This window comes from Panthera pardus, unplaced genomic scaffold, assembly GCF_024362965.1.
Source record: "Panthera pardus isolate Hobbes unplaced genomic scaffold, ASM2436296v1 HiC_scaffold_7, whole genome shotgun sequence".
Taxonomy (NCBI): domain Eukaryota; kingdom Metazoa; phylum Chordata; class Mammalia; order Carnivora; family Felidae; genus Panthera; species Panthera pardus.
In genome coordinates this window covers 82,728,119-82,755,976 of record NW_026527002.1, presented here as the reverse complement: position 1 = coordinate 82,755,976, position 27,858 = coordinate 82,728,119, and the positions used below count along the sequence as shown (strand labels likewise).

The 27,858-nt window shown below is 44.0% G+C and overlaps 2 protein-coding genes across 8 annotated transcripts; one reads left to right on the top strand and one right to left on the bottom strand.

Moving 5' to 3' along the window:
• Window positions 1–444: 444 nt before the first annotated feature.
• CUNH8orf33 (chromosome unknown C8orf33 homolog) lies at window positions 445–2,465 on the bottom strand. 3 transcript variants are annotated; one of them, XM_019435058.2, is made up of 6 exons: window positions 2,300–2,465; window positions 2,166–2,211; window positions 1,870–2,048; window positions 1,555–1,639; window positions 1,217–1,363; window positions 445–865 (listed from the first exon to the last, which is right to left on the bottom strand). In XM_019435058.2, the coding sequence occupies exons 1-6, from the start codon at window positions 2,303–2,305 to the stop codon at window positions 726–728; spliced, it is 603 nt and encodes a 200-aa protein (XP_019290603.1). In that variant the 5' UTR covers window positions 2,306–2,465; the 3' UTR covers window positions 445–725. The 3 variants fall into 3 exon arrangements, with proteins under 3 accessions (XP_019290603.1, XP_019290601.1, XP_019290602.1); XM_019435056.2 differs by having other exon boundaries at window positions 2,166–2,371; XM_019435057.2 differs by having other exon boundaries at window positions 445–862; window positions 2,166–2,371.
• Window positions 2,466–2,508: 43 nt separating this feature from the next.
• LOC109258315 (zinc finger protein 252-like) lies at window positions 2,509–27,858 on the top strand. Of its 5 annotated transcripts, XM_019435010.2 has the most exons (6): window positions 2,509–2,947; window positions 9,532–9,743; window positions 11,855–11,929; window positions 12,313–12,439; window positions 13,018–13,131; window positions 23,703–27,858. In XM_019435010.2, the coding sequence occupies exons 3-6, from the start codon at window positions 11,891–11,893 to the stop codon at window positions 26,060–26,062; spliced, it is 2,640 nt and encodes an 879-aa protein (XP_019290555.2). In that variant the 5' UTR covers window positions 2,509–2,947; window positions 9,532–9,743; window positions 11,855–11,890; the 3' UTR covers window positions 26,063–27,858. The 5 variants fall into 5 exon arrangements, with proteins under 5 accessions (XP_019290555.2, XP_019290556.2, XP_053752079.1 ...); XM_019435011.2 differs by lacking the exon at window positions 11,855–11,929; XM_053896104.1 differs by lacking the exon at window positions 2,509–2,947 and having other exon boundaries at window positions 9,512–9,743.

Here is a 27,858-nt window from a genome sequence, read left to right as displayed (position 1 = left end):
GCCAAACGTTGCAGAGGTCATCTACTGAAGCTCAACCCAGGTCTTCGGCCAGGATTGTTAGGGCAAGAAGCTCTCTTGTCCTAAGAACAAATCTGCCCTTCTGGGAGCTACACTGGCTCCCTGAGGATGACACATGCTCAGAAATGAAAGCAATACAAAGGACCACGCACTGTGGTGAGCCTGGAGCCAGAAGTGCCAGGCACCTGCCTCATCTGTATTCACCTAACACAGATAATTAGCACACAAATTCACTAATCCATTTGTACAGAAAATAGTTTTCTTACTACAATGTGATATTACAGCATAAAGCACTACATCATTTGACAGGACGTTCTTTTATAGGTGAGCACCACTGAACAATTATATAGGTTCCTCCATTGTCCTTATTACAAACAGCTGCTTAATGTCAGGCTAAAGATTAAGTAAAACATTCTTTCAACGACATGCTGAACACTCACTTCAGTTTATTGTAGAAGCTTTTCTGAATGGAGCTCCTTCTTCTGGCAGGAAGCACATTTCATTTGAAAACCTACAAATGGGTCTTGTGCTTATCTGAAATTTGCTCAATATGCTGGTCTCACATCTGTCCAACAGCCATGGCACCAGATCCACGGACCATGGACAAAACCACATCTGTCCAACAGCGCATTCCCAGAAAGGCTCTGCACTCAACAGAAACCCCCATGCTCCCCAGGGAGGAGAACTGTTCCAGGATGGAGGACAGGCTAAAAGAAATTGAACCTGAACTCTTCATCAGGAGTGTCCAGGGTGGCCTTGGCTACCCCTGCTTGGCGAGTCCTGCAGACCCTTCCGCTCTTCCTTCTGGTGGCCTCAGCTACAGGCTGCACCTGGGCTGTGCGGGCTGCTGTGGGGGAGAGGACAGAGTATCAGAACAGAGTAAAAGCAGCTAACATTACCTGTGCCTTAAGACAAATCAACTGATTCACTTCTCAAAGTCTTAGGGTAGGTATTATCATCACACTCCACTTAGAATCACTGAGACATTCAGTGCTAACTCTGCTGCTCTGCGTCCCAGGTCCAAGCCTGACATCTGTGTTCCAGAGAGGACCCAGCTCTCTCTCCATGTTTTCCCAGGCCTCCCTGAGTCCATCTCCTCTCTCCACCCCTGCCAGCCCTGTTACTCTAGCTTTCTTCCAGTCACCCCCTAGGTTTTTCCTCCCTACCCCCTGAAATCAACCAGTTTCCAGCTCCTCACCAGTCCTGAGAACCCGAAGGGCCTCTCGCCGCTCGGCTTCCATCTGAGCCCTGTAGTCCCCAAACAAGGAGCGCATCAGCTGCCTCTTCCGGGGCAAGGGGGTTCTTTCGCTACGCAGGGTTCGGATTGCCCCAAGAGCCTGCTCTTCTACGGATTAAAAATAAATAAATAAATAAATAAATAAATAAATAAATAAATAAATAAATAATAACTAGGAATCTTCTCTATTCTGACCGCCTATCATCCTACAGGAAAGACAATTCCATCCCCTGGCACCACCTGAAGGCCACAGCTTTATCATGGTTCACCTCCCCCCAATTCTACAGAAAGACCCTCACTCTGTTTCTGACTGGGTCTCTGCATCTTGAGGCCCAGTTCCAGTTGCTCCACGCACCACGCCAGTTCCCGGACCAGCTGCTCTGCCTGTGATGAAACGGGGAGAGTGGCTGTGAGACCGCACCAGGACAGCGTGGGCTCTAGCCCCATCCCACAGGCACCCCTCCCTCCCACCCTCCGTCCCCATCCCATCCCATCCCACCCCATCCCATCCCGGCCTTAACTCAGAAAAACCGAGACTACACACACCCGCCAGCACCCTCACACCCGGGATGCAGCGCTGAATTCCACCCGCCCCGACAGAGGCCCGCCCTTGCCTGAGCCTCCGCGCTTAGGGGCGCTTCCTCTGAGCAGGGCTTTTCTGAGACCTTCCCGCCTCCACTCGCCACAGAGGCTCCGTTCCGGGTTTTCTTCTTCTTTTGCTTCTTAGAGGCTGCGTCGCCTTCACCATGTTCGGGGTGCGCCCGGGCGGCGGCGTCACTGCGTGTGGAGTGCCCTAAGCAGAGACAAACTGGATGGGACCTTACGGCGGAAGGACCCGGGGAGCCGGGAAACGACCCGGGGAGCCGGGAAACGACCCAGGCAGCCGCGGGCTGCGGAGCGCGGGCAGTACCTGGGCCTGCGGCCACTGATGTCTCCCGAGCAGGATGTCCTAGGGCCTGGAGAAAGGGGGACAGCACAAGGGTCATGGGGGGCCGCCAACGGCCCAAGTCCCTGGGACCCCTGCGGTCTCACCGCGCAGCTCACCGCCATGCGCCGCAGTCGCCGCCGGAGACTACGTGGGGCCTGAGGTCCGAGGCCGAAATCCCCCCTGCGGAAACGCGTGTGCGGCGCAAGAGTTCCGCTGGGCACAGACGGCGCTGTGGGCGGTGCCTTGGACGCACTGGGGGCGGGGGAGCGCGCGGCGCTTCGGCCGCAGGGAACCTAGGAAAGGTCGGAAGGGGAGCCTCTGGACGGCGCTCTCGTGGCACTTAACTACGTTGAAGGCACCACTCTGGGTGAAAGGACAACGCCTGAAGCAAGGGAATGCTCTCAAAGCTCACTTAGTGCGGAGAGAAAAACCATCGGGCAGAGAAGCGCCGTCAATAGGGGCCCGAAACAGGACGGCGAGCGGTCAGCAAAAACCTCCCAGGAGCAGCCTGTGCCTGGCCGGCGGAACTGTTCGAGTAGCCAAGAAGGAGGCCGGGGAGCTGGGGCCGTGTTGCTAGGCGGGCTCGGAGTTGTGCGAGATCTGGTCATAGACCCCGTAGGATAGCCCGCAGTCCACCTCTATTCTAAACGCAATGGGAAGCCATTGAGAGAGCTTCATCCGAGGAGTGATGTGGTCTTACTCAGATGTGTATTTTAAAGATCACTCTGCTGTGTCGTGACGAAGGCCGGACGGGTTGGGGGTAGGTGAGCCTGGGGATGTGGAGGAGTTTCAGAAACTGAGGGGGGAAAGCCTGCGCACTTGCTGGTGGTCTGGATGTGAACACGGAAGCGGGGGGGGGGGGGGGGGGGGGGGGGCTGCAGAGGGAGGCCCATCCCACCCCACAGTCTACCTTGCCCTTCGCTTTCTGCCCAGGGCAGTCCTTCCACCTTATGGCACTAGAGACCCGGGTGCCTCCTCCCTGTCTGGGGTCACAGTCGTTAGCAGACCTCCACAACCAAGAGGAACTAGGAACTTCAGGAGAACAGGAGTCGTGAGTGTTGTCTTATGACTCCTGTCAGGGAAATCAGGGTAGAAAGCGTCGTTTCCTGACCCAGTGAATGGGAACTGCTGCCTGCCTGGGCTGAGAGGTGTCAAAGGGTACGAGTTTGGTCATCACAGATATTTATTGCAGCATAACAAGTTGTCACAAAATTTAGCAGATTGTAAACAGTAAACATTATCTCATAGAGTTTCTGAGGATCAGGAATGCAGCAACAGCATAGCTGTGTGGTTCTAACTCAGGATTTCTCATGACCACTCTTGAAAGGAGGAATTTCAAAAACTTTTAGACATATTTTTTAAACTACCACAGTCAGGATGTATCTCAGCCCTGGAAGACTGGAGGTTTTGGCGGTGAGTGGGTTCCAGATCCAAAGGGACTTTTTACTGCCTTGTTTGGCTGTGAATCAGCCTGTGGGATTTGGCCCAGAACTGCTTCTTCCAGAAAGCCTTCTCAGCCCAGACATCTGTGATTGAGCACAATCCTCACAGCAGACTGTCCTCTTCCACAGCCCTAGATGCAATCAGCCACCCAATCCTATCAGTTGATCTCCTAAATGGTCTCCCCCGCCCCTGCCCCCACCCCAGACCATCTCTGCCCTGAACAACCTCAATCCAGGCCTTGCTAATCTCTATACTTCCATTCCCTTTTTGTCTCTTCTGAAGCATCTTGTGGGAGTGAACTTTCTAAAACAAAAACTATATTACTCTCTTGCCTGGAAATCTTCCATTTCCTCCAGCATGAAGTCCAAGCTCCTTAGTTGACATGGACAGCTTGTTTGCCTGACTTCCAACCAGCACATGCCCTTCAAATCATACAAAGGCAACTTTTTCCAGACCTCACTCTGCTGTGGTCCCACTGAGCCCCCAGCCTTCTGAGCATCTTCTTACAGGCCCCTGCAACCCCTCTGTCCTGCACAGAGACTTCATTTTCCTTCCCTGGCATTACCAACACCTATTCAAACCCCCAAACCCCCAGAAGGCAGGTCCTTGAAGGACTTCAGAGAGGAAGGCCTAGAGGACCCAGCATTCCATGTCAATAAGTCTCCAAATCTCTCCACCACCTCCCACCTTGACACGGAAAGAGGATTCATAAAAGGAAGTGCAAGTTTTCAGCTACCTCTTCCTGACTTATCTACACCTCCACAACCACTCTAGCAACCGCTCCTAACATTTCACTCTCCATCACCATAGCTACTTCCTATCTCTTGAATAGATAAGTTCCACTGGTCTCCACCAAAACCATATTTCCTCTCTCTACTCCTCTAGGCTCTTTAGAAAATCTATTACAAATTTCATACCTGCAAATATCAATATTCATATGCAGTCAATTATCATCCAAGGTAGTCCTATAAAATATCTGAGAACGCTGAATTTGTGAATACTGAACCATTGCTCCTAGGGGAAATACAGTTGGGTTCCTGGGAACCTCCAGTCACAACATTTTCATCAATCGATTGATACATCACCTTGTATGTTTCTATTTAAAGTCACATTTAATATACATTAACACATATATTTAGTATATGTTGTTGATTTATTAACATTGAAGTCATGGTCATGGTATAACTAGCACCTGAATGAAGTATTTTCTCCATAAGGCACAGCACACCTTAGGAACACTAGACAACACTTCAGCACTATGCTTCAGGGCCATTTTAAACAGTAAAATCCCCTCCAAAAAGCACAAGAATACAAAAAGTGTACCATTGAATATACTATGAAAAGGACATTGATTTACAGTATGAGAGCAGAGTGTCACCTGTTCAGCCTAAGCTGGGAACACATGATTTTCATTACTCTGTGCATGTCCATGAATACCGTGAAAGTGTGAGTGTTGGTTTTGAGGGTTACAAGTAGATTTTAGCAACCAGGTGAATTTGCAAATATGGAATCAGAGTAATGAAGACTAACTATATATAAGCATATTTGAAGTTAAAAATCATAAAAATGCATCTACCTACCACCCAGTTGCAGAAACAGACATTACCAATCTTTCAGGACTCCTGTGTTCTTATGTAACATAAATATGTATCTCTAAACAACATTGTTTGCATGCTTTGAACTTTGCACACATTAAATCACCCTATATGTGTTCTTGAGCTTGTTTTTCTCAATAAGTTTGTGAGGGTTACACATGTTGCTGTGTACAGACAGCTGTAGTTCACTGTCTTCACTGATGATAATACTCCACCGAATAAGGAAACCCAACAATAAACATTTGAGCTTCTTACACTTTTTTGCTATTATAAACAATGCACTAGGAATATTCTTGTATGTATCCTGTGTTCAAGAATTTATTGGGGCACCTAGGTGGCTCAGTTGGTTAAGCATCCGACTTTAGCTCAGGTTGTGATCTCACGAGTTGTGGGTCCGAGCCCCATATGGGACTCTCTGCTGTCAGCACAGAGTCTGCTTTGGATCCTCTGTCCCCCTCTCTTTCTGCGCCTCCCTGCACATGCATGCTCTCTCTCCCTCTCTCTCTAAAATAAATTAATTTAAAAAAATAATTTAAAAAAAAATGAATTTCTCTAAGATATATCCAGGAGTGGAAAAAGTGAGTTGTAGGGTCTTTTCACTTCTGTTATAGTGTACTTTGATGAAAAGAAATTCTTACTTTTAACAGTGTTAAATGTATCAATCTTTTTGTTTTCCCCTTTTGTGTCTTAAGAACCTCTTGTTAAGCTGGGAACCTAGAGCTAACTTCCTCTTTTAAAAGTTTTATGGCTTTACCTTTCATATTCAAATTTTTAGTCTGGGGTGATTTTTGTGTCTTTTGTAAAGTAGAATTCAGTTTTATTTTTCAAATAGGGATAATCAGCTTTTCTACCCTCATTTGTGAATTCAGATCTGCAGTGTCCATCTGTTGTAGTTCATTTCCACATATGTGGGGTGTATTTGAGAGCTCTTCACTGTGTTCCATTAGACCTTTTGTATATCCCCACACTAATGCCACTATGCTTCACTGCCAATCTTTTTTTCTTTTAATGTTTCTTTTCGAGAGACAGACAGGCAGATCGTGAGTGGGGGAGGGGCCGAAAGAGAGGCAGGCAGAATCTGAAGCAGGTTCCAGGCTCTGAGCTGTCAGCACAGAGCCCGACGTGGGGCTTGAACTCAGGGACCACAAAATCATGACTTGAGTCGAAGTCGGAGGCTTAACTGACTGAGCCACCCAGGAGTCCCTCACTACCAATCTTTATAGTAAGTCTGATCTAAATAAGGTAAACCCCACCTTTTCTTTTGCTTCAAAGGCACCTTGACTATTTGTTTTTCCATATAAATTTTTTAATTGGCTTGTCAGTTTCTACTAAAAACTCCTTTGGGATTTTGTTCAAATTAATTCTATAGAAGATTTTGTTGCAGATTGAATCTCTGTAGTAAACAGTCATGAATCTTACATGACCCTTGTATACCTCTCATTTATTTAAATCTTCTATAATATTTTTCAATAAAGTTTTACAACTTCCTCCCTAAAGACCTTTCACATTTGGGGGTAATTAATCCTGCATATGTTATTGTTTAGTTGCTATTAGGATTCAAAGTGGGACACAAATCATGTGTATAATAAAAACAAAATTTGATTTTTGTTCCTGGTTCATGGCACAGAGCTCCTAAAACCCTTGGAATTTCCTAAGTGATAAAGATGATAGGAGCATCTTTTGTTCTAATGAAATGATTCTTGTGGGCCCCTAGAAAGCTTCAAGATGGGGGCTGGTCAGGGGCACCTGGGTGGCTCAGTCAGTTAAGTGTCTGACCTTGGCTCAGATCATGATCTCGCGGTTCTTGAGTTTGAGTCTCACACCAGGCGCTCTGGTGTCAGGACAGAGCCTGCTTCGGATCCTCTGTCTCCCTCTCTCTGTCCCTCCCCCCACTCACGTGCTCTCTCTCTCTCTCTCTCTCTCTCAAAAAGAAATAAACATTAAAAAAAAGATGGGAGCTGGTCAGCAGAAAAATAATAATAAGCTTATATTAGAGGCTTATACCTTTCAGCACCATCTCCCAACCTCCAGAGAGGAGAGAGGGGCTAGAGATTGAGCCAATCATCAATGACCACACTCATGCCTACATAATGAGACCTCAATGGAAACCCCTACAGGAGGGGATTTGAGGAGCTTCCAAGTTAGTGACCACATCCATGTGCTGGGAAGTGGTACACCCCAACTCCACACAGACAGAGCTTCTGCATTTGAGATCCTTTCAGACTTCCCTTCCATACCTCCTCATCTGGCTATTGATTTGTATCTTTTATAATAAATTGTAATCATGAGTTAGCATTTTCCTGGGTTCTGTAAGTCCTTCTAGCAAATTGTTGAGCTTGGGGGCGGGGGTTGTGGGAACTCCTGACTTCATAACTCAGTCACACAGAAGTGTGAGTATCCCTGGCACTTGATATTTGTGACTGGTATCTTTAGTGTGGGAAGTCTTGTGGGCTGAGCCCTTAGCCTGTGTGGTCTGCTCTACCTCTCGTAGTTAAGTGTCGAAATTTAGTTGAGTTATAGGAGTCTAGCTGGTATTGGAGAGGATACCACATAGTTGGTGTCAGGAGGGGAAAAAAAAACCCTCAATCCTTAGATTTTTTTTTTTTTTTTTTTGTCTGTCTGGTCTATCGGTTATTGAAAAAGGCATATAACACCCTTCCACTATGATGGTATGTGTATTGTTCTTTATGATTCTCTAATTTTGAAGCATTTTGAAACTCTTATTCTGTGAATTTTAAATATTTGTGTCTTCCTGATTAAATAAACATTTCAGAATTATTTAATGGCATTCTGTTATCTATAGTAATACCTTGATCTTAAAGATTACTTCATCTTGGGGCATCTGGGTGGCTCAGTCAGTTAAGCATCTGACTCTTGGTTTCACCTCAGGTCATGATCTCCTGGTTCGTGAGTTTGAGCCCCACATCGGGATCCGTACAACAGTGCAGAGCCTGCTTGGGATTCTCTCTTTCTCCCTGTCTCTCTGCCCTTCCCCTGTGTGCACACACACTCTCTCTCTCTCTCTCTCTCTCAAAGTAAATAAATAAACTTAAAAAAATAAAAAGATTGCTTTATCTCTAAGTTATACAGCTTCGATAGCTTTTCCATCTTTTTTTTTTTTTTTTTTTTTTTTTTTTTTTTTAAGTAGGCTCCACACCCAGTGTGGAGCCCAGTATGGGGCTCCAACCCACAAACCTGAAATCAGGGCCCGAGCTGAGATCAAAAGTTGAACGCTTAACCGATTGAGCTACCTAGGCATTCCACCATCTTCTTACTTTTAAACTTTGTGTCCTCACGGGGTGCCTGGGTGGCTCAGTCCGTTGAGTGTCCGGCTCCGGCTCAGGTCATGATCTCACAATTTGTGGGTTTGAGCCCCGCATCGGGCTCTGTGCTGCCGGCTCAGAGCCTGGAGCCTGCTTCGAATTCTGTGTCTCCCTCTCTCCCTGCCCCTCCCCTGCTCATGCTGTCTCTCTCTCTCTCTCCTTCAAAAATAAATAAAAAACATTAAACTTTGTGTCCTCAGGTTTTAAATAAGTCTCCATATAGCATGGGGAGAAGAAAAAAAAGGGGGCTCCTGGGTGCATCTGTCAGTTGAGCATCAACTCTGGATTTCAGGTCAGGTCATAATTCCAGGGTCATGGAATGGAGCCCCACTTCAGTCTCCACGCTGAGCATGGAGCCTGCTCAAGATTCTTTTTCCCTCTGCCCTCTCCCCCACTCGCTCTCTCTCTCAAATAAAAAAAAATAAATGAAAATATTTTAATATATCTAGTATATTAATTATATTATAGATATTAATATCTATATTGTTATCTATAGATAATATCTATATTAATATCTATATTATAGATATTAATATATCTAGCAAATATATTTAGTAGAACTAATATCTATATTAATATCTACTAATATCTAGTAGAATTAATATCTATATTAATATCTATATTATAGATATTAATATATCTAGCAAATATATCTAGTAGAACTAATCTGAGCCGGCTTTCAAGTAACACTATACTGCTTCATAGGTAGCATAGGTACTTATAACCAAGTATTCCCAATTCCTCCCTCCCGTCCCTTATGACATTGCTGTCTTCCATTTTACTCATCCATGTGCTATAATAACCTAATATATCGTTGCTATTATTACTTTGAAAAACAATAATCTTTCAGAATAATCGGGAATAAGAAAAATAAAAGATTTTGTTTCACTGTCACTTATTCCTTCTCTGATCCTTTTCCTTTCTTCATGAGTTTCCGCCATGTGACAGTTCGCAACTCTCTAAAGAGCTTTTAACATTTCTCACAAGGCCAGTCCGCTTCTGGCAACCAACTCAGGACCAGGACCCAGGAACTTGCCAGTAGCGCAGAGTCTTCTGTGAGCAGCCTCCGGAACCGGGAACCCGATTGGTGGCGAGATGGAGGGCGCGGCGGAAGTTCAGGGCGGGCACTTCCTGTCCGGGCGCTCTGGCGCTCAGGGCCTGGCGTCTGCGAGGGGCGCGTCCTTCCGTGTCCGAACTGAGTGAGTCTGGGCGAGGGCGGCCGGCGCGGAGGTGTCTGAGCGGCCGTGGGTAGCGCGCGGAGGTGGCGTGGAGTGTGGGGAGGCGGGCAGGGGAGGGCGGAGGCCCCCGCGGAAACCCGCTCGGTGGCGTCCAGGCTCCCTGGGTCGCCGCGTGGATGAAGAAGGCCTTAACGAGGAGGCGAGGTTGGGACGTGGTCAGGGGATGAATCAAATTGTGCTTTTTCTCGAAAAGTGCTTTTCACGCAGCAGATTAGGTGAAAGGATAGAGTTGCTAAAGCTGTCAGGGAAGGGACCTCGGTTCCTGGGTCTGAAGTGGACAAGCAGGAATCACTTTCTGGAGCTAGAACAATCACGGCGTTCGTTCATTCATTTGTTGGGCGGTCAATAAACATTGCCTTAATGATCGTGATTAAGGTTTACTTATATTTTTCTTGGTTATGGTTTGCCAACATTATACAAAGTACTTTATACATTTTCCTCATTTAATTCTCAAAATAGTCACTTAGGATAGCGGTAGTGTTCTCATTTTAAGGTCTGTGTAGAAACTCGTCACTTACCGGGGGACCTTTGCATTAGTAGGTGGTGTATCCAAATTTGGAATTCAGCCGTCTTAGCTTCCAGAGCCCATGCTTCCAGCAGCAGTGTTACATGCCTTCCTGCCAGTCTGGAAGCAAAGGCAGAGTGCAGACCTACCAGCGATACACATTTCTACTTGAACTAAGGGGTTCGTTTGCATGGAGTGGGGAGCTGTGGAGGTGGGAGCTAGCTTTGTATCAGAGGCTGATTGGGAAGGTTTTGCTGAGAGTGATAACCCTCATGTCACCTGTCAGCCTGTAGTAAAACCAGAGGAGGGGTTCTAAATGTCATATGTATACTGACAGTTCCCAGTGTATACCCAGCCAGCTTCGGCCCTTCTCCTGAATTATGGACCCATATATGCAAAAGCTCTCATTCTCCACTTGTAAGTCTAATAGGCATCTTAAGTACAACACATACAAAACCAATTTTTAATTTTTACCCTTCAGATGTACTTCTACAGTCTTATCCTTTTGAGTGAATGGAGATGTCATCATCTCAATACCTTGGGCCAGAATTCTTGATGTCTTATCCCAAATCTAATTCATCAGCAAATCCTATTAAGTATGCCTTTGAAATGCATCTAGAATCTGATCACTTATCAGCTACTGCCACCACTCTGGTCACCTCTAGTGGATTGTAGCCTGAGCCTTCCAACTGGTTTTCCTGTTTAGGCCCTGATAGCCCCCACCCCCCACCCCCAGTCTGTTCTCAAAGCAGCAGCTGGAAAGGCCACAAGACCTGTCAAGGTCATATCACTGTCCAGACCTTCTAGATGCTTCCCATCTCATTCAGATTTAAAGCCCAAATCCTATAGTCTATGAGGCTCTCCACCCTCTTTTCTCGTGCCCTCCCCAGCTCCCCTTCAGCCCCTCTGGCCTCCTCGCCCTTACTTGAACACATCAAGTGAGCTTGCACCTCATAAACTTTGCACTTGTGCTTTCCCCTTCCTAGGATATATCTCCCCTAATATCCACATATTGCCTGCCCTCACTACAGTGAGATCTCTCCTTTGATGTTGCTTTATCAAAGGTGCCTTCCCTGACTATCCTCTGTAAAATATCTCCTACCACCAAGTACTGCCCTCATGCTACTCATTCTTTCTATCCTTTATCGTCACCTGTCATAGGCACTTAAAATTTTGTCTGTCAGACTCCCTACTTGTTGTGCACTGCATGAGAAAGAGCCTGGTCTGCTTGTCCTCAGGTGTTTGCCCACTCTCCAGGACCTCCTAAGAGGGCCTGAGATGCAGCCCATTGGTTCCTCCAGCCAGGTGCACTGCTGGGGCCATCACATGGTGGCCTTAGGATGCTGTTGTACCAGGGGCTGCTGGGGAGGCCTCATGGTGGGCAAGGGGATATAGTCTCAGAGACTACTGGGTGCTTAGTCCACCTGCCCTTCCCAGGGCTTTCTGGCAGCCCCACACTCCATGTCTGCTGCCATAGACCTCTTGAGATCCAGGCACAGAAGTCTCAGTGTTGCTGTGAGAAAAGCAGGCTGGTCACACTCCATTACAGTCTTCCCTCTCCCTGCAGTTTTGCCCACCTCCTTGGGAAAAGCTCAGAGATCCAATGATAGCCGTCAAGCAGCTCCTTCCTGATGGGCCCCAGGTGAGTGGTATGCATGGAGACACCTCTGTGTGGCCTTAGCCCTTTCTTGGCTGGAGTCTCTCCATGATTCTCTCTATGAGGGGCTGGTCCCAGAGGGTAGTTGGCTCCCTGTCTTCACCAGTGTCCTCGGTCCCTGAGTTCAGGTCCCTGAAATGTGCTCCACACTGTGTCTTCCCAATCCCTGGACCAGACACAGTGGAGGGCAGGGGTTCAGCAGACAAAGACAAGTGGAAATGGTGCCTGCCTCAAAGAGGCCACTCTTGTGAGGATAAGTCTGGTACATGCGTTCAGAGGGATTTTGCCCATCCTGAGCCTAATGGCTCCACACCCCAGACCCACCCTGGGCCTGATCCTGGGGTTGCAACAAGATCTCGTCATTCCAGGTCTCGGTTTCCTTTGAGGACGTGGCTGTGCTCCTCTCCTGGGAGGAGTGGGGCTGTCTGGGCCCTGCTCAGAAAGGCCTCTACAGGGACGTGATGCTGGAAACCTACAGAAATCTGGTCTCACTGGGTAAGGCTTCTCTCTGAAGTTGGGCTCTGGGTTCCTTGCTCATGAATGGGACTGGGGCTAGGCTTGGGGCTAAGAGGCTCCTCATCCCCTGGGCCCGAATGCAAGACATTTATGACCCTGGTCCCAGGCAGGCCTGGTCTGCATAGAGGAGAGGACAGGCAGTGCCATGGACACCCCGATTTCCTTGTAGGAAGTATAGAAGAAGAGTATCATTCATTTAAGTTCATACAGGCAGTCAGGGACAGATCTAGGATTTGAATCCATTTGGTTTCAGAGCCCTACCTTACACCACAATGTGCTGCTTCCCTTTAGTCCTTGTAGACAGTCCTTGGTAAACACCAAGACTCTATGAGTCTTCTAGTGTGATGTGTTCAGGCCCCAACTCTGTCCCTTATCTACAGCCCCCAGAAGAGCTGGGTTTAACTTTTTTTCAGCTGGGGCAGAGGCCTGAATCTGTCTCCTTGATTAGCAGACCAGGCGACAGGGGAGGTCATGACCAGCACACACGTGCTGCCCATGGGGCCATCCTGCCCTGGACTTGGATGAGTTGTCAGTCTTGCTCCCTTTCTCTGGAACAGGACTTCAACGTTCCAAACCTGATGTCATCTCCAGGCTGGAGAAGGGGGAAGAACCATGGGCCCCACAGTCACTGAGAATTGAGGAGAGCTGGATCCGGAATCACAGGAGTGGAAGTAAGTCTCCAGGAATGCCCCCATGCTCTCCTGCCCCTGCTGGCAGGTGCTGCCACTTCTCCAGGCCCTTCTCTGTGAGCTCTGGGCCACATCTCTTGTCACTGCCAAGGCTTTGCTTTCCCTCTTCTCCATTTCTGCCTTCTCGTTTCTCTCTATACCCATAAATGAGTTCGTGGTTCCCTTAACCCTAGGAAATGATCAGAAAGATCCCAGAAAAGAGCTCAGGTATCTTTCTGGGGCGCTGACTCCCTGCCCTGGCTGCCCATTCCTTCTCAGGCCTTGCTGGTCAGCTCTGCCTTGGCTGCTTGGAAAGACCACCCAGAGATATGCCCTCCTGCCCAGAGTCATTCCTGCTATTGCTCACTTAGACTTCCCAGGCTGATTCAGGGCCTTGGAGAAAAACATGAGTTAGGGTTTCTTCATGTGTAGCAAAGAGTATGGGCATATAAATAGTGAACAGTAAGTGTAGCTGAATCCTCTGTGCTACCACAGCAGCTAACAATGCCTGGACATTTGTGCTCAGTACATGCACTTATGCAATCTTCCAAGGTCCTCACAGTTGGTGCTCAAGAAACTGAGGCACGAGAGATTCAGTTGCTGGCCTGAGATCACACAGCTGGCCAGGAAAAGAGCTGGGTTGGATCTCTGGCATACTGGCTCCACACTCCATGCATTTTTCCCCCTTTTAGAAACAGCTTTATTAAGGTATATTAAGCATTAATATGCCATGCGTGTTTAACATGTGCAATATGCTAACATTTGTGCATTATGTATGTACGTGTGAAACTATTCACCACAGTCGAGATAGCAAGAATATCCTTTACCCCCAAAACTTTCTCCTGTTTCTTTGTAATCCCACCTTCTCACTTCTTCCCATCTCTATCGTGAAGTGATTACTGATCTGCTTTCTGTCTATATAAATTACATTTCCTAGAGCTTTATATAATTGGAATCATAGAGCATGTATTCTTTTTTTTGTCTGTCATCTTTTGACTCAACATAGTTCTTTTGATATTCTTCCACGTTATGTATCAATAACTTATTTATTAATTTTTTTATTTTTTATTTTGTTTATTTTTAGATTAGTATTTTATTGTATGGATATGCCACAATTTGTTTATCAATTCTGTTAACAGACATTTGGGTTGTTTCCAGTGTAGGGTTAATAACAGATAAAGCTGCTGTGAACATTTGTATGCAGACCCCTGTATGACCATTCATTTCCTTTACTCTTGGATAAATACCTAGAAATAGAATGGCTGGATTACATGGTAGGTATATATTTAACTTTTTACGAAACTGCCAGACTCTTTTCCAAACTGGTTGCACCATTTGATATTCCCACCAGCGATGGATGAGGGTTCCATTTTCTCTACATCCTCATCAATACTTGGTGTCATCAATCTTTTTCATTTTAGCCACTCTGATGGATGTGTAGTGGTGTCTCATTGTGGTTTTAATTTTAATTTCTCTAGTAATTAAAGATGTTAGCTGTCTTTCCATGTACTTGTTTCCCTTCTGTGTATTTTCAGTGGTGAAGTGTCTGTTCATGTCTTTGCCTATTTTTTAACTGGATTTTTTGCTTTCTGGTTGCTAAATTTTTTTGGCTTTTTAATTTTTATTTTAAAAAAATGTTTTTAATGTTTATTTTTGAGACAGACAGAGACAGAGCGTGAGCAGGAGAGGAGCAGAGAGAGAGGGAGACGCAGAATCCGAAGCAGGCTCCAGGCTTTGAGCTGTCAGCACAGAGCCCGACATGGGGCTCAAAATCATGAACCATGAGATTGTGACCTGAGCCAGTTGGACACTTAACTGACTTAGCCACCCCAGTGCCCCACCAAGTTTTAATTTGTTTAATTTGTTAATCCACTTGTTTCAGCACCATTTGTTGAAAAAAAAAAAACAAAACCATTTTTTCTCCACTTGTATTGCCTTTGTGCTTTTGTCACAAATCAGTTGTCCATATATGTGTGGGTTTATTTCTGGACTCTCTGCTGTCTTCTGTTTGTCTATTGTCAGTCTCTACTGCAGTATCATACTGTTTTGATTACTGAGGCTTTATGAAAAGTCTTGAAATCAGGGGTGCCTGGGTGGCTCAGTCAGCTAAGTGTCTGACTCTTGATTTTGGCTCAGGTCATAATCTCATGGATCATGAGTCCCAGCCTTGCACTGGGCTCCATGCTGACAGTGTGGAGCCTGCTTGAGATTCTCTCTCTCTCCCTCTCTCTCTCCCTGTCCCTCTCCCTGCTCCTCCCCCACTCAAGTGCGCTCAAAAATAAATAAGTAAACTTAAAAGTCTTGAAATCAGGTAGTATTAATTCTCCAACTTTGTTCTTCATTTTCAGAGTTGCTTTGGCTATTCTAGGTCTTCTGTATTTCCATATGATCTTTAAAATCAGCTTGTTGATTTCTGCTCCTGCTAGACGGCTAGCATTTTATTGTGATTGCTTTGAATCTATAGACCATTTTGGGGAGAATTGACATATATTGTGTTTTCTGACCCATGAACAAGATGTACGTCTCCATTTATTTATGTTTCAGTTTCTCAGTAGTATTTTAGTTTTCCGCATTGAGGCATTTAACATCTTTTGTCAGATTTATTCCTAAGTATTTTTATTTTTATGCTGCTGTGCATGGTATTTCCAATTCTTCATTACTTATGTATAAAAATATAGTTGATTTTTGCAAATTGTTCTTGTACCCTGCAATTTTGCACAGTCCATTTATCGAGTTTCCTGTATATGTGGGTGCACACAGTGGGAATGGTGGCATATAGGGAAATGAGTCCATGCTGGCAGGAAAGGGGTAGAGTTGGCAGAAGTGCTGTAAAGTAACTAAGTGGTAGCATGCCTCTGTAACTCTCTTACCCAGATTTTGCCTGATGAAATTAAACCAGTTAAACTTATTTTTGGGTCCCCCTTCGTTTCTCCACATGCACCACCCTCTGTGGGTTACACAATATGTTAAACATTGTCCCCTGATGACTTCTATTTTGTCATATCTCCTTACCTGGAAGTAAGAAGTGGTTTATCTTCCAGGAGATTTCCAAGGGCCTTTGGTGCAACCTCCCATTACAATTTCTTGAGGGCTCAGAGTCCATGCCAGAAGCATTATTTTCCCTATTTCATAGATGAGGAAGTTGATGATCAGAGAGATGAGTCAGTTACACACAGCTGGGGAGTAGCTGGGATTTGAATCATGGCTGTTTGGCTCCAAGACTGTGTGGTTTCCTCTGTGCCACCTGAGACCAGGATGGACTTTGTCATTCTGCCCAGTTTCAGGGATGTTCACCGTCCTGCAGCTGAGCATTTAACATGCTTCTTCTCCTGGTGGCCTTGTCTGGTGGTCCTGGTGGTCCTGTGGTTTTGCCTCTTAGGTAGGAGGAGGAGCCTGAGAAGAACCTGAGCAAAAGGGAAGGGGGTCCAAGGACAAGGACACCCAGGCAGAAGAATTTGTCAAGGACAGGCTGGGAATTGGGCACAGAACGTGTATGAATTCAAATGTATCACTCAGCTATGATCTGGCTTACTTATGGTGAACAAGCTGGGTAGCATCCTCGTGGCTGTCAGAGCCTATAGTGTACAGGGGAGGACAGACCAGAACAGAGACACACATGTTTAAAGAGAAGTAGACAGGGGCACCTGGGTGGCTCAGTCAGTTAAGCGTCCCAACTTCAGCTCAGGTCACGATCTCATGGTTCGTGGGCTTGAGCCCCTCATTGGGCTCTGTGTTGACAACTTGGAGCCTGGAGCCTGCTTCGGATTCTGTGTCTCCCTCTCTCTCTGCCCCTTCCCAGTTCACACTCTGCCTCTCTCTCTCTCTCTCTCAAAAAATAAATAAACATTAAAAAAAAAATTTAAAGAGAAGTAGACAGGACTGCATTAGGGCCTAGCAGGCTGTGTTAGATGTGTGTTAGATGTGATTCTGATCCCAGAGGAGTAGGAAGCTATGAAATGTGTGTTTTATTTTGGGGGTGCCTGGGTGACTCTGTCAGTTAAGCTTCCAACTTCAGCTCAGGTCTTGTCTCATGGTTCGTGAGTTCAAGCCCCACACCAGACTTATATTGATAATGCAGAGCCTGCTTGGAATTCTCTCTCTGCCTTTCCCTGCTTGCTCGCTCTCCCTCTCAAAATAAATACATAAACTTAAAAAATAAGATAATTTATTATTTTTAGGGGTGACTGGTGACTGTTTTTTGAGTGGCTGACTCTTGATTTCAGCTCAGGTCATGATCCCAGAGTGGTGGGATCAAGCCCTTCATTGGCTGTGCAGCTGAGGGCCTGCTTGGAATTCTCTCTCTCTGCCTAAAAAGAAAAAAAAAAGTATTTTTATACAGTGAACACGTATCATCTTACCAAAATAGTCTTGTAGAGAAGTACACCAATGAGAATAAAATCACCCCAAATCTTCCTATGTAGAAATGTTCATTCTTGGCACTAGACCAACGTATAGAGGTCTATATATATAGACCATATATACGTTGGCTTGAACAGATAAAAGTTTCTTTTCCTCATGTAGTAGAGTCCCTGTTTGGTGTGTTCCCTGTTGGACATGCTCATTCAGAAGCCAGTTTATCTGTTTTGTCTGCCGTCCTCTGGAGCAGCATGTCCAAATGCTCATCTCCAGCCCCATCTCTATGCTCCACATCATAAACACATCTGTCCTCAGGCTTGTGAGACAGAGAAAGAGCAGAGGAGGCAAATCCTGGCCTTGAAGAAGCCCAAATCACTGCCTGTCCCGTTCCAATGGTGAGTTCAGCTACATGGCCGTACCTAGTACCTTTAGTTTCTTCGTGGTTGCTCCAGAACTTACCAGGTACATCTTAACTTATCAATCTCCTTCTGGTTTATACTAACAATTCCAGGGGCATGTAGAATTGTTGCTCCTACATGGCTTTATTTTCTCTTCCTCTCTTTGTGCTAATGTTACACAGTTCCATCTCTGTATGTTCCAAGTGAAACAATTCGTTTTCATAATTCTTACTTTATATAGTTAATTATGTCTATTATGAAAATTGAAAAAAAATGAGAACAAGAATGAATATAGAGTTTGTTGTATTTACTTTCTTATTTACCATTTGTCTTCATTTGTTCCTGTACATTCCATTAGCCACCTGCTGTCATTTTCTGACTCCCAACAGCACTCTGCATTCACTCACCTCCTCTGTGCTGTCTTTGTCACATATAAAATATTCCTATCTGTGATACTGTGATTTATAATGAATATATATTTGGTTCTCATCCCCATTTCTGGCACAGAGCTCCTGAATCCCTTGGAATTTCCTATGTGAGGAAAGCAACAAAGATTGCTCTACTGTTTTGATAATACCCTAGGGTATAAATAGCTCAGCAGTCTGATCCAATTAAACTTGGGCTGTGGTATTTTTAAAGCATTGTTAGAGGTTTGTTCTGACTCCAGCAGGGTGACTCCCTGCCCTCTCAGCCACACTCACCAGGACTTTTGCCTCTTTGCCTTGGAGTTGGAAGGAATGGTAACTACCCGTGGCCTAACCTCCTGGTGAGATGTGGTAAGCTTTCACTGGGAGCCAAGGAGAAAGGCCCCTTCTTCCTGTTCCCACCAAACCCAAGTACAGCATCTGTCAGGCTGAGCTGTGGGTAGAGATAGAGTGGGTCATGGCTCAAATGCCCTACATTCTCAGTGTTCATACAAATTTTAGTAGATTTTCTTGAATGAGAAAACTGCTTCTTGATTTGCAGTTTGCCCTTAGGATAATTTCCGGAGACTAAATCATTGTTAGTTTGGTTTTTTGTTGTTGTCATTTTTGTTTTTTGTTTTTTTGTTTTTGTTTTTAATTTAAATCCAGGGTGGTTAACATACAGTGTAGTCTTGGCTTCAGGAATAGAACCCAGTGATTCATCTCTTACATATGACACCCAGTGCACATCCCAAAAAGTGCCCTCCCTAATGCCCTTCGCCCATTTAATCCGTCCCCCTACCCACCTCCCCTACAGCAACCCTGTTTGTTCTCTGTATTTAAGAGTCTTTTATGGTTTGCCTCCTTCTCTGTTATTATCTTATTTTTCTATCCCTTCCCCTGTGTTCATCTGTTTTTATAATTCTTACCATCTTTGTTTTGCTGTAACATGGATCCAGTGAGTTCTTTACACTGTCGTCCTGGAAATGCAATTTCCTAGCTTTCAGTTTTGAAGATTGTTTTTGCTAGATGCTGAAATCTGTGTTGTCATTTATTTTCTTCAGCCCGTTAACAACACCCTTTTTTCTACTGCCTTCCACTTCTACAGTTGAACAGTCAGCCTGCGGTCTTATTTTGCTTTTAAGTTGATAAGTCTTTTTCTTCTTGCTGCTCTAAATATTTTCTTTCTTTAGTTTTTAGCACTTTGATTATGTTATACCCAGGTGTGGGGTCTTTTTGCATTTATATTGCTTATGATTCTTCAAGCTTTTTGCAATGATTTGTAGATTTTTGTCAGTTGTGGAAAGTTGTAAGCTAATATTTTTTTTTAAGTTTTTATTTTAATTCCAGTTGGCTAGCATACCGTGTGATATGAGGTTCAGGTGTACAATAGAATGATTCAACAATTCCATACATCACCCACTGTTCATCAGAACAAGTGCACTCCTTCATCCCCATTACCTATTTAGCCCATCCCCATACCCACCTCCCCACTGGAAACCATCAGTTTGTTCTCTATAATTAAGAGTCTGTTTCTTAATTTGCCTCTCTCTCTTTTGTTTTTCTTTGCTCATTTGTTTTGTTTCTTAAATTGCACATATGAGGGGCACCTAGGTGGCTCAGTTGGCTAAGCATCCGACTTCAGCTCAGGTCATGATCTCACAGTTCGTGGGTTTGAGCCCCGCATCAGGCTCTGTGCTCATGGCTCAGAGCTTGGAGCCTGCTTCGGATTCTGTGTCTCCCTCTCTCTCTGCCCCTCCCCTGCTCATGCTCTGTGTCTCTTTCCTTCAAAAATAAACGTTAAAATTAAAAAAAAATAAAAAATAAAATAAATTGCACATATGAGTGAAATCATATGTTATTTTTTTTCTCTAACTTATTTCACCTAGAATAATACTCTCTAGCTCTATCCATGTCGTTACAAATGACAAGATTTCATTCTTTTCTATGGCTGAATAATATTCCATTGTCCATATATACACCATGTGTATCCATTCATCAATGGACGGACACTCGGGCTGCTTTCGTATCTTGGCTATTGTAAATAATGCGCCTGTAAACATAGGGGTGCATGAATCCCTTTGAATTAGTGTTTTTGTATTCTTTGGGAAAATTCCCAGTAGTGCAATTGCTAGGTCATATGGTAGTTCTATTTTTAACTTTCTGAGAAACCTTCATACTGTTTTCCAGGGCAGCTGCAACAGCTTACATTCCCACCAGCAGTGCACAAACGTCCTTTTTCTCCATATCCTTGCCAGCATCTATTATTTCTTGGGTTGTTGATTTTAGCCATTCTGATAGGTGTGAGGAAGCCGGTATTTCTTTTGTCCTGTTCCTTTTCTCCTCTTTTTCTGGGATTGTAACTATACATATATTACACTGTTCTGCCATATCACACCTGTTTCTTATGCTCTTTTCTATATTTCCTGTCCTTTTTTCCCCCTCTGTGTTTCAATCTGAAACTTAAGAATACTTTTACTTGTGTACCTTCCAGTTAAGTAATCCTCTGTTCTATTATGTCCTGTCTGCTAAGAAACTCTCTATTGAACTCTTAATTTCAGTTTCCGTTTGATTTCTGGTCACATTCTGTATCCCTTTATGTTCTTATATATACTAATCAGTTTTGCTTTTGAAATTGGTTCATGACAGTATCTGAATCACCTGTGGGTTTGTTTCTATTGTGTATTTTTTTCTCTTGGTTTCTTGTCATTATTCTTTTTCTTAACATACTTTCTGATATTTAATTGAGAGTCAGTATTATAGATAAAACATTATAGAGTCTCCATTTGATGTCATACTCTTGAAAGAGGATTAAGTCTCCTTTTGGCAGAAAGATAACATGACATTGAATTACCATGTCTTGTCAAGGGGTTGGTCTTAGGCTTTGTTAAAGCTGTTAGAGTTAGACTTTGTTAGAGTAATTTCCTACTCATTGGTCACCTTTGAGGAATGCTAGGGAATTGATTCATTATTCTGAAAACTGGTGAATAAATATATCAAGTGTTTATTCTGCCTTTGTAAGATGTGTTATACCTCAGGATAACTGAACAATTGGTGAGTAGAAATTTCTCATCATAGAGCTTCCAGCTGTAAAAAAAAAATAAAAGAAAAATAAAAGAATGACAGAATTAGAAATCACTATTTCAAAATTCCAAATTTAAAAATGAATATAGGGGCGCCTGGGTGGCTCAGTCGGTTAGGTGGCCGACTTCGGCTCAGGTCATGATCTCGCGGTCCATGAGTTCGAGCCCCGCATCGGGCTCTGTGCTGACAGCTCAGAGCCCGGAGCCAGTTTCAGATTCTGTGTCTCCCTCTCTCTCTCTGACCCTCCCCCATTCATGCTCTGTCTCCCTCTGTCTCAAAAATAAATAAACGTTAAAAAAAAATTTTTTTTAATAAAAATGAATATAAATAATGATCACTAATGGCTGCTAACATTGCAAAAAAGAGAAGCAACCAGACATTTTGTACCTCCTGATGGAAAAACAGTCTACCACTTATAAAGAGTTGTTTTTAGTTTAGTTTTTTTTTTTTTAAAAAAAGACCTGAATCCTGAGATACCAACTAAAAGGTGTAAATACAGAAACAGCTAATAGTGACACATCCTTCCTCTAACTTTGTACAAAGAATACCCAACAGTAAGGCATCATCTATCTAAGGCAAAAGTTAGGGGATTGCCTCAAAAAACCAACCATAGAGGAAAGACTTCTAAATTTTGACATTTGGGGATGCCCTGGCCTTATAACTACCACCTTACTCAAATGTGCCTCCACTTGACAAGTACCATTCATACACAGAGTTCCCAAGCATCTTTTTATTGTCTCGTGTTAAAATACAAATAGGCAACCAAGAATCACTAGATTCCTGAGGGAAAATGGCAGCATGAATCAGCATGAGATGTTGCTTCTTGACCCACAGATCATTCTATTCTGTGGTTTGTTCGTTTGTTTGTTTTTGAAAGGGAGAGAGTGCACACAAGTCAGGGAGGGACAGAGAGAGAGAAAATCCCAAGCAGGCTCCACACTGTGAGCACAGAGCCCAAAGTGGGGCTCAGTCCCACAAACCGTGAGATCATGACCTGAGCCAAAATCAAGAGTCGAACACTTAACCAACTGAGCCACCCAGGCACCCCTCTTCGGTGGTTTCTCATTTTGTTCACATTCTTCATTATTTCCTACCCAGTGAAATAATACCTCTCGACTGAGATCTTTTTAGACTCCACTCCTAAGATGTTGAGGACTCTTGACACTTCAGATACTCCTGATAGAAGCCACAGGAATTCTGGATGTTTACATCCAGAGTCTGCCCCTTCAGACTGCTCATAAGTTTCTAGAATAAATTTTTGTTTGTTTTTAGCTTCCATACTTAAGTAAATCCCTTTGAAGTATTGTGAGTAGTTCACTGAAGTCTTTTAAAAGGACTTAGCCCAATGCTAGACACCATCTAATCAACATTTTCAGCTCTGTTTCCTTGTCTGGCCAAACAGTCTGCAAGTAACAGCCTGTTACAGCTCTATAATAACTAGTTTACAAAAGAGAGGTTCAATTATGCTTTCATGGCATCCCACAGTAGGGCTCCCCTCTCAGTGTTCTGACCTGGGTTGTCCTTCCAACAGTCATTGTGTCCACATGATTTAGTGGTTTAGTGTGAAATTTTTGTTTTGTCTTTAGTAAATTTCCTTTCATTGAATTTCAGAATTCAGTTGTATCACAATTTTTACCAATACTCAGGTATTTTTGTACATTGGGAATGTGTGGTATGGACTGTTGCACACATTTAGCTTTTCTGCCTTGTACTGTGCCTGCTGTTTGGATGAGTATCTGTTTTTGTATCTTTTCTTTGTATCTATTTTTCTCTATTTACCCTAATTTGCTTCTATAAAGCCAATTTGTCCATATCAAATCATCTTTCCATTATCTATTACTCTGTATACCCTTTATTCATTATAAGCCATTTATCATTCATTTATTTTTAAACAAATATTTGAATATCTATTATAGAAAGCTATAAGAAGCTATAAGAAGATACCTTGTTTGCAAAGTATGCAGCAATGGCATGATCAGCAGAGGTGGTGACCTTCCGAGCCTCCACTCCTGTTACCCTCATCACCTTTCTGAGCGCCCTCAAGTCATGCCTCACCGTTTCTGCTCCATCTGTGCCTAGTTGGCCCGTCTGCAGATGTAACACTTTGACCTTGGGCTTCTCCTTACTTCCTCCCCACACCAGCTTTTGTTGCTTTGATAGAATGCTTCTCTCCCCTCTTTCCTCATCCCATTGAGGTCATTTTTTGCTTTTGCATTCTGAAAATCCAGTGTCCTCCTAGGAGATACTTGTTTCATATAAATGTTCCTATTTATGCTCTAATTCTTTTTCCCATAGTAGAATACACATAACTCATTTTTCTTCATTCTTTCAGGTTTTGAGTCTCTAATGGAAAAAAAGGAATTAACTCCAAAACAGGAAATTTCCAAAGCAATGGAGTCCCAGAGAGCAAAATCAGAAGAACATGCAAGAAATATATCCAAGGAATCTGATTTTGAAGAAATGTGTAAAACTGAGGGAAAGATAAAGAATTACTGGGGAAAATCTACAGTGGAAAGACTTAAGAAATCCTTCTCCCAGAAGAACAATTCCAGACCGGTGACACTGACACGTGTGAAAACCCCCATGGGGGAAGGCCAGATATCCGGTTCCACGGAGATAAACTGCACTGCAGACCCAAACCCTGTCGGATTTCATCGAGGGTCTAGAGGGGAGAGTCTCCACCAGAATGTGCCACATGTAGATGACTTTCAACAAACTCAGGACCTCATTAATCTCCCATGTTTCCATCTAGGAGAAAGATCATGTCAGACAGATGTGTTTGTGAAAGTGGCCAGGCAGAGTTCAGTTCCTGGTGAGAGTCAGAGGGTTAACAATCCAAAGAAATCCTTCGAGCGGACTGAGTGTGGAAAACCTTTCAGCCGGAGTAGAGCTCTTTCTCTACGTGGGAGTAATCACACCAGAGAGAAGCCCTTTGAGTGTGGTGGATGTGGAAAAACTTCCTGCCACTGCTCTGTCTTCAACCAACATCAGAGAGTTCACTGTGGAGAGAAGCCCCACACCTACGCTGAGTGCGACAAAGCTTCCGGGGCTCATGCCTACTTCATTCAGCACCATGACATTCACACTGGAGAAAGACTTTATGAGTGCAGTGAATGTGGAAAAGCTTTCAGTACACGTTCATCGTATAGTCAACATCTTAAGATTCATACTGGGCAGAAACCTCATGAGTGTAATCAGTGCGGGAAAGCCTTCAGTCATAGCTCTAACCTGATTCATCATCAGAGAACTCATAGCGGAGAGAAACCTTACACATGTAAGGAATGTGGGAAGGCTTTTAGTAGACAGTCACACCTCCTTCAGCATGAGAGAACTCATTCTGGAGAGAAACCTTATGACTGTACTGAGTGTGGCAAAGCCTTCAGTGCACGATTATCTCTCATTCAACATCAGAGAATTCACACAGGAGAAAAACCCTATGAATGCAACGAATGCGGGAAATCCTTTAGCCTGAACCGAACCCTTATCGTTCATCAGAGAATTCATACTGGAGAGAAACCCTATAGGTGTAATGAATGTGGGAAATCCTTCAGTCAACGTTCCCAAGTCATTCAGCACAAGAGAATTCACACTGGTGAGAAGCCTTATATATGCAATGAGTGTGGAAAATCATTCAGCGCTCGCCTGTCCCTTGTCCAGCATCAGAGAATTCACACTGGAGAAAAACCTTATGGATGCAATGAGTGTGGGAAGACATTCAGTCAAAAGGGACATCTGATTCAGCATCAGCGAATTCACACTGGAGAAAAACCCTATGAGTGTAATGAGTGTGGAAAAGCCTTCAGCCAGAGTTTTAATCTCATTCATCATCAAAGGACACACAATGGTGAGAAGCCCTATGAATGTAATGAGTGTGGTAAAGCCTTCAGTGTGCTCTCTTCCCTTGTTCAGCATCAGAGGGTCCATAATGGTGAAAAGCCCTATGAGTGTCACAAATGTGGGAAGGCTTTTAGCCAGGGCTCACACCTCATTCAGCATCAGAGGAGCCACACTGGAGAGAAACCCTATGAGTGTAACGAGTGTGGGAAAACCTTTGGGCAGATATCCACCCTAATTAAACATGAGAGAACACACAATGGAGAGAAGCCCTATGAGTGTGGAGACTGTGGAAAAGCCTTCAGCCAGAGTGCACACCTTGTCCGCCATCGAAGGATTCACACTGGAGAGAATCCCTACGAGTGCAGTGACTGCGGGAAGGCCTTCAACGTCCGCTCCTCTCTCGTCCAGCATCACAGAATTCATACAGGGGAGAAGCCTTATGAATGTGAGAAGTGTGGCAAGGCCTTCAGTCAGCATTCACAATTTATTCAGCATCAGAGGATTCACACTGGAGAGAAGCCCTATATGTGCAATGAATGTGAGAAAGCCTTCAGTGCACGCTTGTCCCTTATCCAACACAAGAGAATTCACACAGGAGAGAAACCCTACAAATGCACTGAATGTGGAAAATCCTTCCGACAAAGCTCTCACCTCATTCGTCATCAGAGAGTTCACAGTGGAAAACGACCTTATACGTGTAATGAATGTGGGAAAACTTTTAGTCAGAGAATAACTCTTACTGGTCATGAGAAAATTCACACTGGAGAGCAAGCCTATAAGTGTATTAATTGTGGGGCCCTCTTTAGTGCACAGGCAGCTTTCATTCAGCATCGTAAAGTTCACAATGGAGAATAACTCCACTTTATTCGATAGTCTTCCCTGTTTTACATCAGAAGCAATGTACTGATGGGAAAGCTGTCACTTTTACAGCTTTCATTTTGGAGATTCATCTCTCCAGTGATTTAAGATCTCCCAGTGTGCTGTTAACTAAAGGTAGGCTGCAAAATTATGTGCTAAAAATTCCAAGGTCACATGCCTTCCCTCAGATTCAGAGGGTGGCCCTGTGCTTCAGTACTTTAAACAAGCACGGCTTAAATATACTTATTTAAAATCATGTTTTCATAGCACCAGATCTTAAGGTGCAGTGAGGTATTTTATGTGGTCACTTGCTTTTCTTTCCTTGTACTCATCTATTTCAGGTTCAAGAAAAGTTCACTGGAATCCTTGCACTTTCAATCATGATAGAGCCAGTTTGGGATTTCTTTGTTCGGCCCTCTTCAAAATGTTTTCGTTCTATTGTGAGGAATATCCCTTTAACTTCAAAAATGTTATCCCTTTTCAGCATCAGATAATTCAGACAGGAGAGAAACCTTATGAGCTTGAGTAAAGTTTGTTAAGGAATGACATGAGGCCTATGTGTAGATTGAAACTTTTAAGATCCTTCTAAGAAGTCGAATGACACAAGTAAAATGGGTTTTTCTACAAGGTAATTGGGAAAGACAAAATCCTGTGAATTGGGAGGAAAGTAGCCATAAAGTAGACACACAGTGGTATATGGGATATGACTTAACAGGTTTTGTTCTCAAAACCAAGGTTGGTGTATTCTGTATCAGTTTCTCCGGGGGAGAAGGTGAGTGGTCATAACCGTGTTCTGGGCAGCCTGGCACTGAGCAGACTCTGGTGAGGAGTGGCAGGTCCTTCTGCTGCCAGAGGACAGGATTCCAGGTGAGGTAGGTAGGTAGATAATTGTGCAAGTTGTTTGTCAGCCTGGGAACTCTTGTGTGCATGTTTTAAAGCTGCCTTTTGTCCTCCAAAGTGATGTTGGTCAGCAAGGTCTCAGTGTCCTTAGGTTCTTGATGTTTGAGATGACAAATATCCTGGGAGCTCTGTTTTCCTAAAGCCAGTTTCCAGAGTTGCCACCCTTGCCTGTGGCGCTTCTGCCCCAGGTTCCCTTATGAGTGGTTCACTTCAGTATCCTCAGAACCCTGTTCTCCAGAAACTTCTTTAGCACTTTTTCCTACTTTCTTTGTGGAGGAAAGATTAACATCAAAATGGTCTGAAACAGGTTATAAATAAATAGAAATTCAGCAACAGCAGTCTGTAAGAAACAGTTGTAGAAGCTGAAATCTGACAACTGAAAGTAGCTTAGAGTCTTTGATGAACAATCTGAATGCCATATGAACAAACACTTGAGAGGAGATTGACCAGTTAATATTTGGGATAAGCTATAATGGAATGGTGCTTTGTATATAAGAATCAGGGTAAGAAAGAATAAGTGAGAGCAATTGGCCATTTTATTCCTTTATAGTGTCATTTTCACTAATAAAATTATTCCAGTTTTCCCATTTATTAAAGGAGCTTTCTTAGAATTTGACTCCATTCTTTTTTCTTACATTGACTTGACCTGTACTTCAGATTTTATTTTCCAGGCTCTTGCCCATATGGTAGTGGCAGTGGTCTTTACTTCTCTTAGAATGTTGAAAAGCTGATTAGAAAAATCTGCCTCTTGATGATAATCCTCCTAAGCATACTTCACCGCAAATAGCTTTGACTTAAAAAATGAAAATGGGAATGAATTTACTGTGATAATAATGGTTGTATGCTGAATGAAAATTGTGATTCAGTCAATAAACCTTTACTTTTTTACCTTA

Bases quoted from the DNA above. Each gene is read 5' to 3' on its own strand.
- CUNH8orf33 (XM_019435056.2), bottom strand. From the start codon at position 2,241: ATGACCCTTGTGCTGTCCCCCTTTCTCCAGGCCCTAGGACATCCTGCT. The intron at 2,049-2,165 runs GTACTGCCCGCG...GTCTCTGCTTAG, and splicing joins ATCAGTGGCCGCAGGCCCAG to GGCACTCCACACGCAGTGAC. The intron at 1,364-1,554 runs GTGAGGGTCTTT...TTTAATCCGTAG, and splicing joins GAGACCCAGTCAGAAACAGA to AAGAGCAGGCTCTTGGGGCA.
- LOC109258315 (XM_019435010.2), top strand. From the start codon at position 11,891: ATGATAGCCGTCAAGCAGCTCCTTCCTGATGGGCCCCAG. The intron at 11,930-12,312 runs GTGAGTGGTATG...TCGTCATTCCAG, and splicing joins TCCTTCCTGATGGGCCCCAG to GTCTCGGTTTCCTTTGAGGA. The intron at 12,440-13,017 runs GTAAGGCTTCTC...TCTCTGGAACAG, and splicing joins CAGAAATCTGGTCTCACTGG to GACTTCAACGTTCCAAACCT.